At 50.0% G+C, this 15983-nt stretch overlaps 1 protein-coding gene across 2 annotated transcripts; it reads right to left on the reverse strand.

Annotated features, from left to right (window-relative positions):
* Nucleotides 1-4587: 4587 nt before the first annotated feature.
* On the reverse strand, nt 4588-15957 carry Gucd1 (guanylyl cyclase domain containing 1). Of its 2 annotated transcripts, none has more exons than XM_085842887.1 (6): nt 15765-15957; nt 9953-10037; nt 9004-9169; nt 7830-7921; nt 7407-7648; nt 4588-6745 (listed from the first exon to the last, which is right to left on the reverse strand). In XM_085842887.1, the coding sequence occupies exons 2-6, from the start codon at nt 9961-9963 to the stop codon at nt 6654-6656; spliced, it is 603 nt and encodes a 200-aa protein (XP_085699013.1). In that variant the 5' UTR covers nt 9964-10037; nt 15765-15957; the 3' UTR covers nt 4588-6653. The 2 variants fall into 2 exon arrangements, with proteins under 2 accessions (XP_085699013.1, XP_021029465.2); XM_021173806.2 differs by lacking the exon at nt 15765-15957 and adding an exon at nt 15186-15438.
* Nucleotides 15958-15983: the final 26 nt, after the last annotated feature.

The following is a 15983-nucleotide window of genomic DNA, read 5'->3' on the forward strand; positions in this document are numbered from 1 at the left end:
ACATGTCAAGCTAGGGTACAGTTAGTTCTGGAGCCTGCTTTGGGCCAAACAAATCAATTTTGTAGATAGAGTTAGACCAAACTTACATCAGGTTGACAATATATTTTACCACAGCTAATTTTATTTTTTTTTTAAATTTTATTTTCCCCCTTCACGTTCTTCCTCTTGCTCCAGCCCCACTTGCTCTGGCCCTGTTCGCTCAGCCCATAGGTTCTTTATTACTTGTTTCTCATTACAGATGGCTGTGAGCCACCAGATGGCTGCTGGGATTTGAACTCATGACCTCCAGAAGAGCAGTTGATGCTCTTATCTGCTGAGCCATCTCTCCAGTCCCCCCCCCCTTTGTTTTCTTTTTTAAATTTGAAAACAGAGTCTTAGTGTGTAACCCTGGCAGGCCTGGAATTTGTTATGTAGACCAGGCTAGCCTCAAACTTAGAGATTCATCTGACGCTGCCTCCCAACAGGTGGGATCAAAGGCCACCATACCCAGCTTAGCACAATTCTTTTGAGGAGGAAGTTGTCAAGCAAAGCCACTTTACAGTTCTTTTATCATTGGAGACGGCACCCCCGTCCTGAAATCACTTTAAGTCACAGGAGACAGGTTTTTGAGGGAGACACAGGGAAACATATAGTTTGTATTGCCTTCTTCCCTCCAAAAACTGGAGCCAGAGCTGTAGTCCTGTCTCCAAGGTGGAGGGAAGCTGGTCCAGGCTTGCCATCCTTCCTTCATCCATATGCTCACGCCACAGAGCATCCATGGTCCAGGACCAAGGGCTAGCACCTGCCCACTTGGATAGCTGCCTCCTGGGGAAAGCCTTCCTGGTCACCCACTGGTCCAGGATGAGCCAAGGGTCTTGTGGTACAGTGTCTGTGAGCTGAGAGCTGGGCCTCTGCTCTGACTCTTTCAGTGCTTGGTGCACAGCCTGAGGAAACAGGTAGAATAACCCATAACTAATGTTTTGACATAAATCTGTTCAAACTTTTAAAAAATATATTTTTAAAAAAGATTTATTTATTTATTTTATGTGAGTACACTGTAGCTCTCTTCAGACACACCAGAAGAGGGCATTTGATCCCATTACAGGTGGTTGTGAGCCACCATGTGGTTGCTGGGAATTGAACTCAGGACCTCTGGAAGAGCAGTTGGTGCTCTTAACCACTGAGCCATCTCTCCAGCCCTTTATACCTTTGATGCCTACTTTAATGGAATTGGATCCATATGTCTAAAATGCTGCCATCCACTGTTTCATGATATAATGAGCATTTCCCTTTACCATAAAACGTTGGTTGCAAAGCTATTTCTACAACTTGTGCGTCTCACATGTGGCTAGTCCCTTACTGGATCATTCTCCTATTTCAAAAGTACTCACTAGTCACGCTTTTGTAGTATTGTGACCAAAAATGCAAGTGCACACATTTTAAAGGCTAAACCTGCCGTGTTTCTGTTCTTTCCTTCAGAGACTATCTTCAGGCTAGATTTCAGGAAACAGAATTCACCATATTAAAAAGCATGAACATTCCGGAACCCTGAAGAGCTAGGTTTATGGGGCTTATTTGTACGATAATCTTTTAAAGAACTGAGGTTGATAGATTCTGTGTGAATGGCTAAATACATGCCTGTGAAACCAGGATCCCCAAGCATGGATGGAAGACCAGGTCTGATATCTCTCTCCCAATCTAGACTGCCAACATCACAGGATCCCAGGATTTCCAGTAAACCGTTCTGCGTTGAGAAAGTCAAACACATTTTTCAGTTGATTTTTGAGGAAGCCTTTCTAGTATTCCACAGTGCCAGATGCTTACAGGTGGCAGGAAGTGTGGGTACCGTGATTGTTAGCCACTGTTGGGTGACTTCTGTGACAAAAGGTCACTGCTGGCAGACTACAAAAGGCTCAGAAAGCCAAACTTAGATGGCGAATCTGTTCAGTAGCCCTTGTGGTTCCACCAGAGCTGGCTGATCAAACTGGAATCCAATAATATGGAAAAGTGTCAATAGTGGTCAGAGACCGTGACTACACCCTCTTTGCTTTGTAATCTCCTTCATCACCAAAAGAAAAGAGGGCCAGTCCTCCCGTGGATTCTGCATATGGGAAGTATCATATATCTCAGGTGGACATTCTACTTGGTGCTTTTATATCCTCTATCCCACAAAACAGAAACCTTTGAGTGGGAGCCAAGAGTAACTGACTACATTGGAGAAGTTTTGGGCTGTGCTTTGTACAAGGTGAACTCTTTGCTGGTATGAGAACTGGCTAATCACAAGCCTGGCCTACTGTGGCCATCTCTGATTGGCGGCTGTCATTCCTGGTATGTTCAGCTCACAAAACGGATGTATTACCATGTTCAACACAGTGATAAATAGGATCTGGGTCATACTGACTAGGTCAACAGCCTCATTCCAATTGGTTCAAAGGAAAACGGGTTCTTAGAATGGGCAATATGTATTTACCCATCACAGCCACAGATTGCCCAATTCACAGACCCAAACAGATGTGTCTTTAAATGCCAGTTGGGAGTGCTGGAGAGACAGCTCAGTGGTTAAGAGCACTGGCTGCACTTCCAGAGGACCAGAGCTCGATTCCCTGCAACCACATGGCTGCTTACAACCATCTCTAACTCCAGTTTCAGGAAACCTGACATTTCTATTCACCAGTCAGCAAGCACACAAATGGGGCACAGACATACATGGCAGGCAAAACACCCATACATATAAAACTTTTTTAAAAATTTAAAGATAAAATAAAAATAAATTTAAATACAAGTTGAGGTTTTTTCTAAGTGGCAGACCAAACTGGGCCACTGGCCACAGCCTGAGATTCAGGGGAAGAGGAAGTCAATGAGGTAGAATACTATGTCCAGATTATTGGCAGGTTCTGCCAGAGGGCAGTGACTCACCCACTTTCTGTTTGGTGTGGCAGCCTCTAAGTAAACAACCACAGCTGGTGGACACCAGCACAGCTTCAGTTTAGTCAAGCTGTCTGTAAAGCAGCAGAAACTATGTTAAGGCCTCCTTGGAGCCTATGCCTTTGTTTTAAGTATGGCTGTGTTCTCCCGAAAAAGGCTAGCTGCCCATTTTTTTTTTCCATGTAAAGCTTAGATACCACCTGGCCCCAGGGAGCTATGTGTGAATGGCCCACTTCCATTTTACTCCCGCGGCTTTCAAGAATCATCTTTAAGGCTGGCCTTTGAACTCACAACCCTCTTGCCTCAGCCTCAGTACTGAGACTACCAGCATGTGTCACCATATCTAGCTATGGACTTCATTTTAATTATTAACCAGGGCTGGAGAGTTGACCCAGGAGTTAAGGGCATAAGTTGCTCTTCCAGAGGATTCAAGGTCAGCTCCCAGAACCCTTATGGTGGCTCACAACCACCTGGAACTCCTGTTCTAGAAAGTCTGAGGAGCCGGGCAGGGGTGGCACACAGCTTTAATCCCAGAACTTAGAAGGTAGAGGCAGGCAGATCTCTGAGTCTGAGGCCAGCCTGGTCTACAGAGTGAATTCCAGGACAGCCAGGGCTACACAGAGAAATCCTGTCTTGAAGAAAGAAAAAAAAGAAAAGAAAAGAAAAAGAAGAAAAAAAGAAAGTGTGATGCCCTCTTCTGCCTCTTTGAGTATAGCACACATCCGATGTAGACATACATGCCAACAGAATCCTATATATAAAATAAAAATAAATCTTTTTAAGAGGAATACAGTCAGCCAGCTTTGGCAGATGACTACCTGGTCACTGTGTCACAGACACAGTGAGTCCCACATGTTCTGAGGCACCTCTAGCTTCCCTCTGTCAGATGCTCCAATCAGCAAAATTACCAACTACAGAGCCTTAACAGCTTTTTAACGAGAGTGTTGGGATTGCCGGACCCTCAGGGAGAGTGACTCACAGTTTGCTAGACACTTTCAGTACAGGACAATGTTGTCTGAACATTGCTCAAAAGGTGCTAACTATATAGAAGGCTGTACAAAGGACCCAACAGGACAATGAGGCGTGGTAGTCCAAGAAGATTCCAGGTCTCCTTTTTTTTTTTTTTTTTTTTTTTTTTTTCTGATGGTGGTAGAATGGCTGGGCTGGGGTGGGGTGGGTGGGTGGATAGATAGCTTGCCTGTAACTTCTGGAAGGAAATGGGTTGATGAATCTCTCACTCAGCCTGGAAAAACTGAATTTTGTCTGAGATTATCTATCAGTCACCTCCTCTGGTGAAGGTGTCAGTGTTATATCAAAAGCCCAGGAGACCTGTTATCGGCTACATGCTGGGGCAAAGGAAACAGAAAGGTTCGTGTCCCCCACTGTACCCCCTGGCTTTTTTCTTATAGACACACTATCTCCCTCAACTCAACCAAGTATCCTATCTTCTTTAAGAGCCGGTCTGAGTTCTGAAATATGTAGGTGCTGTCTATCCTGGCCTTGTCCAGCATCAAGGCCTGGTTGAGGCCTCAAAGGCAGAAAATGAAATTCCAGTCCCAGCTAAAACTAGATACAGCATTCCAAGGACCTGGTTCCAAGCAGTCAAGCCAACAATTTGGGGAGACAGGAACTCTGCAGGCTAATAGGGCTTTCATGACGGCAGGACAAAGGGTGCTACCACTGTACACTGAGAATATTTATTGAGAATGGCTCATTACAAACAAAATATATTTGTGTATAAAATCCTCTGCTATGCAAGATCCCTTTCGTCCTCCGGTGGCTAGAGTGATCAGAACCATCTAGAGTATCCATGTGGCCTCAGAGCCTACACTGGGCTGCACAGGAGCTGAGAAGTCTGAGTGTCACATGCTATGGTCAGTATCTGATGACAAGGCTTCCTCTAGCCCAATTCATGGCTCATGCAGTATAGCACAGTGTGCCTCGTGCCCCGCCTCAGGCAGGTGATCTCGAAGGCAGCAGCTTTCTTGTTATTCTTCCAGACAACTGGACCCGATAACTTATGACTTGCCCTGAGAAGCCATCATCTGGGTCCAGGGACTGAGTATGTTTTAAATGTCCTAGAGGATGAAGATGACTACCTTCGGTGGAGGCCACTTCCCACGAGCACTCCCGAGGGGAGGGGGGTGTCACACCTCATCCCATCCACTCGCTGTGAAGGCTTTACTTCTTCCTATCACTTAGTCTCACAGTTACACCAGGGCCTCCTAGAGGAGGACACCCATACCCATAGCTGCTATGTGGTACTCCTGAGCTTAGATCCAGAGTTCCTTGGGGCCCTGACCACCCAGCATTAAGGCAATGGAAATGAGACCAGAATGAAACCAATACTACTCTCTGAAACCCAGAGTAGCTGCCTAGCCGACAGCACCTCCTTCAGCTCAAGGCTTCGTCTAACATTGATGAATAATATGGGTGACTGGTCTTGACTGCCCTTGTAAACACAGACCACCTCTGTCCCCCAGACGACCATGAGGGGGCAGCTAGTGGTAGGGGAAGCAGCTACTGCCACGCCATGCCTTGAGTACTAAAAGTCCAAGGCCCCTGGAGGACAGTGATGGTGAGAGGCCATTGGGGTACCCTTTATTCTTCACCACGGAGAGCCCATGAGGAGTGGGCTCCCTGGTCTCTTTAGAAATGACCCATTCGCTTGTCTTTGGTGCAGCTTCAGCATGCAGACTGCTGGCCAGGCCAGAACAGCCATCTTGTTAAGAAAGAACTCGGACTGGCCTATGTGCCCCGTGTAAAGAAGGGTTAGTGGTTTCAAAGTACCTGTATCTATTATGGTCTAACTCCCCACACATTGGAAACTGAAGTCTCGCTCCCAAGAGCAAAACAACACACATTAACTAGCTCTAGTTGATGCTACCTGCTGTGCTGTGTGACTCGGGGACACTGCCTTTCTTCAAGACAGAAGACACCCAGTATTCTGTGCAAACGCTCCTGGTGTACACACCAGGGTGGGTGGGAAGCTGCCTGCTGTTTTAGGGGCACGGCCCCTCTAGCACCCATCTTCAAAAGGCTCCCAGAGTTAGAGCTTGCTGTGGGAAGCCAAGCTGGTATCAGGAGGCCTTATGGACGCAGGGGCTCTCTGGGGAGTCTCTTGTCAACTCCTTGTTCCTAAGATATTCTCTTCAGCTCCCATCCATTCAGCCCTGCCCACTCCTAAAAGCTTTCCATTGTACAGACTGTACCTAGAGGCTAAGAAGGCCTCAGCATCTCAGGGGTCAGAGAGCCTCAGAGTGGCTGTGAGGTATGCTTACGCTGCGTGATTACAAGGCCTAGTGAGCAGTCCCAGAGACCTGAGTCCGTAGGAGACAGGAGAGAGCAGTGCTGCCACCCACTATGGGGCTGAGCGTGGCCTAGCCACAGGCCTGGATCTGCATGTGCTCTTCCCAAACACGCTTCTCTTCCAGGGTTCCTGCCTCGGGCATGGCTGGAGGCAGACTTGAGGTCTTTCACTGGGCACAGCTGGAGGCAGAATTTAGGGTTGTGAGAGATACTCCCCTTAGATGCTCTTGAGTTGTCTCCAGCAACTACAAGGTGTTTAGGCAAATGGCATGATGACACTGGTGGGCAAAGCAGTCACAGAGTTCCCAAGAGCTTTGTCAAACAGGCTGAGGCTACAATTCTGAACCCCAGCACCTGCTGCCCTGGGCGTGGGCATCCTGAGTGGGCCTGGCTGAGATAGAACATAGGGTCTGAGGACCTGGCATGCCAGGCTCCTGCTGTCAGCTGTCCAGGTAGACAAAGAGGATGTCCTCATCTGTGCCGTAGCTAGTTCTGGCCTCCTCAAAGTTACTGATGCTGGTGCTGCACATCCCTGCATGGGCGGGAAAGAACAGAGACAGATCAGTGGGTGGGGTAAATACGCACTGCTGGTACTCAGGGGGACTGGATGGGGTCTGGGTTCTACCTGCCTTGTCACCTCTTAGCTCCCCTAGGGAACCTTTCGTGCCCATTCTGGCCTTCTCCAGGTAAGTCTTTCTTTTGACTCCTTCCCAGGTTAGCAGATAGAGAAAACAAGGCCCGAAGGGAAGAAAAGAGTGTGTTCCAGGACATGTGCCCTGGTCTGCTCAGAGGAGTCCTCCTCCAGACCAGGGTCGTCAGTGAGGACAGTGGATAGTCTACAACACGTCTAGCCAGGCTCTGCAGCTTGTGTGCTGGCTAGCCTGTGAAGCCCAGGAGATAGGCCCGTGGAACGTAAGTTATCAAGGTGGGGAGCTGAGCAGTAGACAGAACCTGGTAGTGTGGGAGGAGAGGTAGCTGGCGGTCAGGACAGCAGCTGGTTTTGTCTGCATGGCCTGAGGGGCAAGCCCTGATGACAGGACCCCAGGAGGAGCAGGGGCTTTGGAGACAGACATCGGCCTACCAGCTTGAAAGGGAGAAAGCCATGAGATCTGGGCCTAAGGGACAGTTGTAAGGTCTGGGCATAGAGGACAGTGAATACCAGCCACCCTGGCCCACCTGCCCCTGGCACTCACGGTCAGCATAGGCTGGGTTGTTATAGAAGATGCAGCCGGTAGCCCTGTTATAGCCACGCAGGACGATGAAGTGGCCCTGGTAGTCGGGGGTGCGGCAGAAGCAGCGGTGGCCACTGGGAGTGAAGCAGCAGTACTTGACAGGGCTGGAGCACAGGTCGCAGTGTAGCACCCCGGAATTCACCAACACAATGGCCACGTGGCCCTGTGCCAGGTGTGCTTGGATGTCCTGCACACTCACTGTGCTGTGGGCAGGAGGGAGGTCAGCGGGTGCCAGTGTGGCCTTGTTCCCATCTCCCAGACCAATGTCCCCAGTTTGCACCCACTCCCCAGTGCAACAAGACGTAAGGACTTGGCTTGTCTGCTCTCGGCCCTGAGCTCCCTGCCTTGTCACTATGACCAGGAAAGTGGGGTGGGAAGGCTCACCATTTCTCCACTTGCACCTTGCAGGCCTTGGCCTGTGCAAACAGCTGGTTCACTCGGGTCTCCTCTGTGTCAAAGTGCTTCCTGTAGAAGGACTGAAGAGAGAAGGACAGACTGCAGTCACCTACCCTGGATGCACACACTTCATTTAAATGAAACAAACACCGTCTTATAGGAGTAAGAACATACAGGAGCCCTACCGATGGGCGGGCAGCTTTACCCAGCATGTCCAGAAAGAAAGCCAGGTCTGTCCCTGGCTGGGGAGTGGATAGGACTACACAGGGGCATGAAGAAGATGCTCAAGAGATGAGGAAGCGTTAGATTCGGAGTAGCTCCCAGAGAAGGACTGACCATTTTCTGGTAGAGAGGAGCAGGAGCCTAAAGCAAAGGAGCAAGGCGGGCAAGGCTGTCCTCCTAACCCCCGCCAGGAAGGCTCAGCCACGGCCCAGTGTAGCCAAGTGTGATTCACAGAACACACTCTGCTTGGTGCTGGGGCCTCATGTGACCAGAGAGAGACCTAGGAGGCAGGCCAAAGACATTCTGTTCCCAGGTCCCCTTTTCTGTCTTAAGATTTAGTAGCCTTCTTTACCTGGCATGGAAGGTTCAAACAAGAATTAGGCTGACTGCCACTGGCCACCATGTGATAGCAGCTCTGCCAACGAGGCCAGCAGAGGCTACTCTGCCAAGCCTTGGCACCGGGGCAAGATCGCCTCAAGGGCAGGTAAGCCTGGATCTGGCTTTACGAGAGAGATCGGAACAAAGTGGTGTGTTGGCACCGCCATCGCGATGGCTTTAGTTTTCTAGAGAGGAAAACAGAGGAAGGCAGAAAAGCAGACAGACAGCTAATAACGTGTTCTTCTCCCAGAATGCCAATTACCCTGATGAGAAGGAAGAAAACAAGGCAACAGTAGTCACGTGATCAGCGTGCTCTGCTGCCTTCGACCTGCCCTGCCCTACAATGGAGAAAGATGCAGAAAGGCAGACAGAAGTCAGGACTGAGCGTGTATATGCCCCACACAGGCCAGACCTCAGAGCCACCTGTCTGTTGTCTGTCTGCCACCGCCACCGGTGTCTGTACCCCTGTGCATGTACTCGAGTGCCCAGGCTTTGACCACTCCCTCCTGCAGCTGAGATAACTGGCTATCCTCAAAGGCCCACCCAGTGGCCAGCTGCTCACCTGGTTTTTGTAACCCTTGTCAACACCCAGAGTCTGGGTACAGAAGCGGTGTCTCACACCAAAGTGGCGCATCAGGTAGGCCAGGTCGATGGTCCAGATGCTCCTGGTCAGCTGCAACTCCTGCAGGGCGTTTTCAAACTCCCCATCATTGAGCTGGCCCAGGTACCTGAGGGCAAGGGGCAAAGGGGTTAGCTTGTTTTTGAAGTGAAGCTAGACCAAGCCACTCCCTCCTCCCATGAGTGCCACAGTCACTGCTTGCACTTCTAATCCTTTATCATGAATCCCCATGGAGTGATCCATGGACTTGAGTACAACCTGAGGCTTTCAGGGCTCAGGCAGCCTGGGATGCTGTCTGGCCCCCAGAGCGAAGGGCCTGGATCTTGGATTTTGCATCTCTTATGGACTAAGTGAACCTGGGGAAGTTGCTGCTCTCTCTGGCCTCACTGACTGCATATCGGAGATGAAACTCTTTGGATCATGGAAGTGGTTTTCAAAACTGCAGGCACGAGATACTCTGTTAAGGTCTAGCTTTCCCAGAACCATAGTATGTAAGATACACAAAGGAGAACTGATCTGGGCCTCCAGACAACCAGTTAAAAACTCTTGCCGAAGGTAACAAGGTACCAGTCCTTTCTGGCTCAAACTATCAAGGTCCTTATATTTATGCAGTATCCCAGTGGGCTGATATCCGAGGAGTGGAGATGCACCAGCTACCCAACCTGAACACCTGGGACTTCTTTGTCCACCCCAAGCTCCCAGGCATCACCTGAGTGAACACACTTGGGCAGCCTGACCCACCCTTTGTTCGTATTTCAAATATGACAGGGCCTGAATGGAAGCTGGGCCTCTTCTAGGGTTCAAACAAAGCCAACCCATGCAGATGCTGGCTGCCATCCTGGTTACTTCCTGTTTCATCCCTGAGCCATGCACAGCAGGTGTGGCTGCTCACCGAAGCACCATCCTGGAGCAGGCCAGGCCACAGTCCCAGTGATAGAGCTGCTGGATGATAGGCACAGGCAGCTGCACAAAGTCCCCTGCCAAGAAAGGAGAGTGAGGTCGCAGACTCTGCACAGTGCCCACCAATGCCACTCCCCACAGAAGCACCACGATAGGATCTCAGGGGCCTTCCCACAGCTCGCTCTTCTTACACCACCAGCATGTTCTCCTACATACCAGCCAATAAGCCCTACCCAGGATCTTCCTGGGCGTTGGTCCCCACTTTACAACAAAGTAGTGTTAGCTGCTGCCCCGGCATGTTTCCTTTGAGTCACCAGTGCCCACTCTGGGCGGCATCAGTTGCTGCCATGACCACTCACACTTGGGGTTGGGGGGAGGTCTCTGCACACATGCTTTTGGTCAGCAGTGTCCCCGGAGGTCTGCCTGGCTCAAGTTCCCAGGGTGAGCAAGTGGGCAGCCATGACTGAGAGAAGGGAAGTGACCCAGGCTAGGGAAGTAGACTGCTCCTCCAAACTCCAGCTAGCACTGTCCCTGGGCAACCCTCTCAGCCTGTCCATTCTGAGCTGTGAAGCGGAGCAGAAAGGACCACACCTAGGCATTCTGGTACCATTGGCTGACGGGAGGGGCTAAACAACCATTCTCCTCTCAATGGGTCGAGTTTCGCTATTCCCAGTTTCAGTTTTTCCAAGAGCCTGGCACACGTGCTGCGGCAGTGACCAGTAACATGGCAGGGTACTGTCCCAGTGTGTAGCAAGAGCTTAGGTTAGGAAAGCGATGGGGTGTGCCTCAGAGAAAATAACATGGAGGGCAAAGGCAAATTGCATTTCCTGAGGCTCTGAAGGTAGAACAAGCTGACACGTGGCCTGCGGGAGCTTAGCCCGTGAATGAATATGCTCAAAGTTCAGTCTATTGGGGCATTGTGGCACAAATTTTTTTTTTTTTTTTTTTTTTTTTTTTTTTTGGTTTTTCGAGACAGGGTTTCTCTTTATAGCTCTGGCTGTCCTGGAGCTCACTTTGTAGACCAGGCTGGCCTCGAACTCAGAAATCCGCCTGCCTCTGCCTCCCGAGTGCTGGGATTAAAGGCGTGCGCCACCAAGCCCGGCGTGGCACAAATTTATAATCACAAGGCTTGAGAGATTGAGACAGGAGGAGCATAAGGCTAGTCTGGCTAGAGAGGAAGGTCTCTCTCTCTCTCTCTCTCTCTCTCTCTCACACACACACACACACACACACACACAGGAGGGAGAGAAGGAAATGCAGAGTTTAAAAAAACAGGAGGGACTTCTTTATACTGGTCACCACGTTACTTATTGACACATGAATAGCCAGTCAACTAGGATTCCCGTTTGTGGATTTCTAGGCTTTCCCCTGGGCCAGGTAACCAGCTCTGTACAAAGCCTACCAGGCCAGTCCCTCTCCTACCATTCCCTCTGTGTGTGTCAGAGGAGAGGGCCATTCACTAGCCAGAGGCCTGATGTCTTGAGTCTTAACCTTCTGCTCTCCTATATCCTCAGGGACTGGCTGAAAGGCCACTGTTTCTAGGGCTTTCCCTAACCCCAGGCTGGTCATTCCCCACCCCTCTTGTGTAATCTTTTAAACCCGAGTTCACACTTAAGGTTACAGGATGTAGATTTTTATCTAGTCTTTACTCCAGGAACCTCTAAGCCCAAGTCTTTCCAAGGCCTTTGGAACATCTTGTAGATTTGATCTTGCCTGTCCCCTTCCCAAATCCAGATACTTCACACAGCAGGGAGAGGAATTTCGTCTCCAGTTTCTAATCCTTAGAGTCCTTGGGATGGGCAGATGGCTCAGTGGATAAAGAGCTCAAGCAGGATGACCCAAGTTCAGACACCCAGAACCCGCACGCACCGCCCTGTAATCCCAGCAAGCGGATGGAAGCAGGAAGTCTCTAGAGCGAGCTGGCTAAATAGACTAAGAGAAACAGCAAACTCAAGGTTGAGTAAGAGACTCTGCCTCAACATATAGGAAGACACCTGAAGTCAGTCTTGGGCTTCCACATACATGCATACGCACGCACTCATATACATGAGAACACACACACACTACCCCCACACACACTACACTTAACCTTACCTTTATAATTAACCTTATCCCTTACATTAGAACTAATCCACTACCCACCCCTACCACTATCCCAACAAACTCCAAACTCCAAACCCAACCTCAACCCCAAACCCTATCTCCAATGTCCTCTTTTGCCTTCTGACAGCAGAGAGCACACATTGGTATAGTCAGAGCAACAAGCAAACAAAACAAGACCAAAAAACCCTCATGCACACACAATAGAAATCTTTAAATCGATAAAAGAAAGAAATCGGGAAGGGAGTAATTGCTCAGTTGTGAGTTGTCTGAGGCTGGGTCTTATAAAAGGTCAGGAAACACTAACCTAGGCTTTGCCTTAGCTTCCTTTCTAGTCGGAGTGATGACCGCTCCTGACAAACTTAGGGGGAAGGGGCTTATTTCTTAAGCTCACAATTCCAGTTTCCACCGGTCATTTCTGGGATGTCACATTGGTTGGAGACAGCCAGTCATATCATCTCCAAAATCAGGAACAGACAGCAAAGAGTATGCTCGTGTCTGTCCTTCCCCCTTATCAGACTGGGGCCCAACCCACGTTGGGGTGAGTCTTCCCAGCTCAATTAACCCATTAAGAAAATCTCTCATAGGCAGCGCTAAACAGCTCCTTACTGCGACTCCTTTCCCACACGATTATAGATTCCATCAGGCTGACAATTTAAAGTAAATAGCTGGTGCTTGCTCAGCAGCTAAAAGGAACTTGATGCTTTTGCAAAGGACCCAGGCATAGTTCAGGTCCAAGCACCTACACCGTCTTAGAGCTAGCTGTCTGTTCACTCCACTTCAGGGGATTCTGACATTCTCTTTCAGCACCTGCATGCAGACAAAACACTCAAGACACAAACGATTTGATAATGTAAATCTTAGGAAGCTAACAACCATAAGGCCTCTTTTTTTTTTTTTTCTTTATCTTTCTCATGCTCTGCTGTTAGAGAACACATTATTTCCCCCTCTCCTCTCTCCCCGCCATGTGGACATATCTAGAGAGAATCTATAAGGAATGGGTAGATCTTGTACTTAACTTGCAAGCATCTTGATCTTAGAATTCTCAGCCCCCAGAACTGTGAGAAAATAAATTCCTAGTGCTTATAAGTTTCTCAGCTGTACGAATGGATGAAGACAGTGGGGGATTGACTCATCTTGTTAGATGTTTCCTGGCCTAGTGTCTAATGCTTAGTACTCACTGTTACACCTGAGGCTGGGGTGTAGCCCTTGTCTAGCACTGTCTAGGACCTAGGTTCAATCCCTAGTGCTACAAATTAAAAAAAAAAAAAAAAAAAAAAAAGGAATGGAAAAAAAATCACACTTATTGAGGTGACATAAACCTTGGTCTCCAGGGACTTATCCTAAAACAGTTCTCTCAAAATACGCTAGAGGAAAACTCTCTGCAGGGTGTGGCTCTATCAAGATGGGTGTCTTCCCTTTTCAGAACCCTTACTGAGGCTGTAAATGGCTCTGATCTACTCAGGCTGATTGCTAGCCAGGTTTTGTTTTTATCTAACCATCGGTCTGGAATGTTGCTTTCTCATCTCTAATATCCAAATCCTCTGTGTTCACTCGTGTTTCTGCCATGGGCATGTAGGGCCAGGGCTTCGTTAGCCTCCCCACTTACGCTGCTGAAAAGATTTTGGGTTGATTTTGGTTTTTGAAAGCTCTGTCTACCCTTTGAAATATCTGCTTGTCACTACAAGTGCCCATTAGTTCTAGGCCTCCAGATCACAACCCTCTGTTGGAGGCTGCCTCCTTACTCTGTGGCCTGAGCTCTGCTTCTAATTAGTTGAACTATGCCCTCTAAACTGTGGTATAGGACAGTTGCTCCTCAGGGTCCTAAGAGACTCCGGTGTCTCTCCTCTTTCACTGAACCTTAGAACCCCTACATCCTGAGGCCTCACAAGGCAAACATCCCTGATTAACTCTCCTCATCTTACTTAGCACAGGGAAGATGCTTTCTGGGGCTAGGTGATAAGGGGAGAAGCAGCCTTGGTGTTTGTCCTGATAACAGCTTTGGCATTCAGAGCCCAAAACTGCTTTGGATATTGATGCCTTAAGCCAAGACAGTCCTCTACCTGAAAGCTAGGGTCTGCTTTGGAGAAAGCCCTGACCTAGCTTCAGCTGTCTGGTTGCCACAAGAGAAAGCAGACAGCCAGCTCTTCCTGGTTCTTTAACCCTCTCAGCCTATCTGCTCACCTCAAAAGGTACCGAAAGCAGCGGTCGCCTACTTCACTGGGATTTATGAAGATTAATTCTATGCTATCTATAAACACTTTAACACTGCATCTACCTAAGTGAGCCATTATCTGCTGAGGCTAAGATAGGGGCAATGATCTAGTCAAAGTTCACAGCGGTGGCTAACTGGAGGAGTAAATATGTAATCCCAGTACAGGTCCAAGCTCAGCTCCTCCAGGTTACAACCAGAAGGAACCACTCCCTGAACGTGATGCCAACTGACACTAAAGGGTTTGGGTCCCATAAACCTTTGACCCCTCCCCTGAGATGGCACCTCAACTGTTTACAGTTTATTAATATCAACTCTTGTGTCTTAAGCTCCACCATAACTTCCCGCTGTCCCCACTTCGTGAGTAAGCAAAGGGGCTCGGGTTTCCTCAGGGCAGAGGGAACCACCAGTAAGCGAGTAACCAAAACAGTACCAAGACAAAAGCGCTGAGTTTGGGAAGCCAGAGAAAATGACGTTCCCTTTGCTGGGTGCTCCCAGGCCATTCTTTCCCCCTCTTTCCCGCCCCTTTGCTGAGTGCTCTCAAGCCATTCTTTCCCCCTCTTTCTCGGCCTCAGGCTTTCCACAGTTCCCCGGGGAACAGGATCACCCAACGTGCTTCAAGCAGGGCTATTCGATTCTGGACAAGGTTGTGCCTTTTTGCCCCTTGGACTTTTCCACTTGACGGCTCTCAGAACTCCCTGGGCTTCAAGCCCCGGGAGACTCAGGAACACCCTAAGTGGAGGACAGGAGATGAGAAGGAATATCCACCTAGCTAGGACCCTCTAGAAGCTCCAGGCTGGGCTGAGGCCGCAGACGACCCAAGGTCGCGCGCGGCCAGACCCTGCCCGGCTCTAGGGCGGAGTCCCCCTCGGTTCCCCCGGTTGAAGGCAAGGCCCTGAAGAGAGGCACTGACCGGGCTCGAGCGGCTGCCCCGTTGCCTCTGCCTCCGTCCTCATGACCCGGATGGCGCAGGGCGCCCATGGCCCCGGCCTGGAGCTGATTGCAGCGGCTACTTCTGCTGGGCAGCGAGCGCGGCCAGTGAGCGCAGAGTTCCTCCTCCGCCGCCGCCGCCACCGCGGTTCAGAGCCGGGTAGGCGGTGGCTAGGCCAACGCAAGCCACGCCTAATCCCTTCCAGGTCTAGGCGCTGGAAACCCGCCCCTTCCATAAGCCACGCCTCTTCCCTTCCACCCCACTTCTCCTTCCAGAACCCGCTACCCGCAGGTCCTTCCCTGAAACGCTCCGGGGGCCCCTCCCGCTTCCCGAGCCCCGCCCCGCCCCTCCCCGAGCCCCGCCCCCAAAGCCCTTCCCGTAGCGACGTGGGCTCCCCACGCTCTCCTTCCGCTAGGTCTGTTCTTCTGCAGCCTCAGATGGAAGCTCTGATCCTCCGCAGTGCCTCATCGAGACTCCAGGGAACACTTTCCAGACTCCTTTTAGGTCTTCTTACCCAGACAAGGAATAATGAGAGTTCCCAGGGCTCAGTGCGTCCCTTACCTGCCGGTGGCCGGATCCAAAGCTTAAATCTCTAGTTCAAGCCTCACTTCCTGTCTCCCCAGAGCACTGGACTCAAGCCCAGATCCCGCCCAATCCGTCACTACAGTACTCAGGGTTACCATGTTCCCTTGTTGGGCTCCAGGATTGATGTTTCCGGCGGTCCCCCGGGCCCTCTCCAGTGCCGGAACTATTGTGCTAGAGCCCTGGTTTCCCCAGTCG

This window comes from Mus caroli, unplaced genomic scaffold, assembly GCF_978045245.1.
Source record: "Mus caroli unplaced genomic scaffold, Mus_caroli_1 scaffold_9, whole genome shotgun sequence".
NCBI classification, from domain to species: domain Eukaryota; kingdom Metazoa; phylum Chordata; class Mammalia; order Rodentia; family Muridae; genus Mus; species Mus caroli.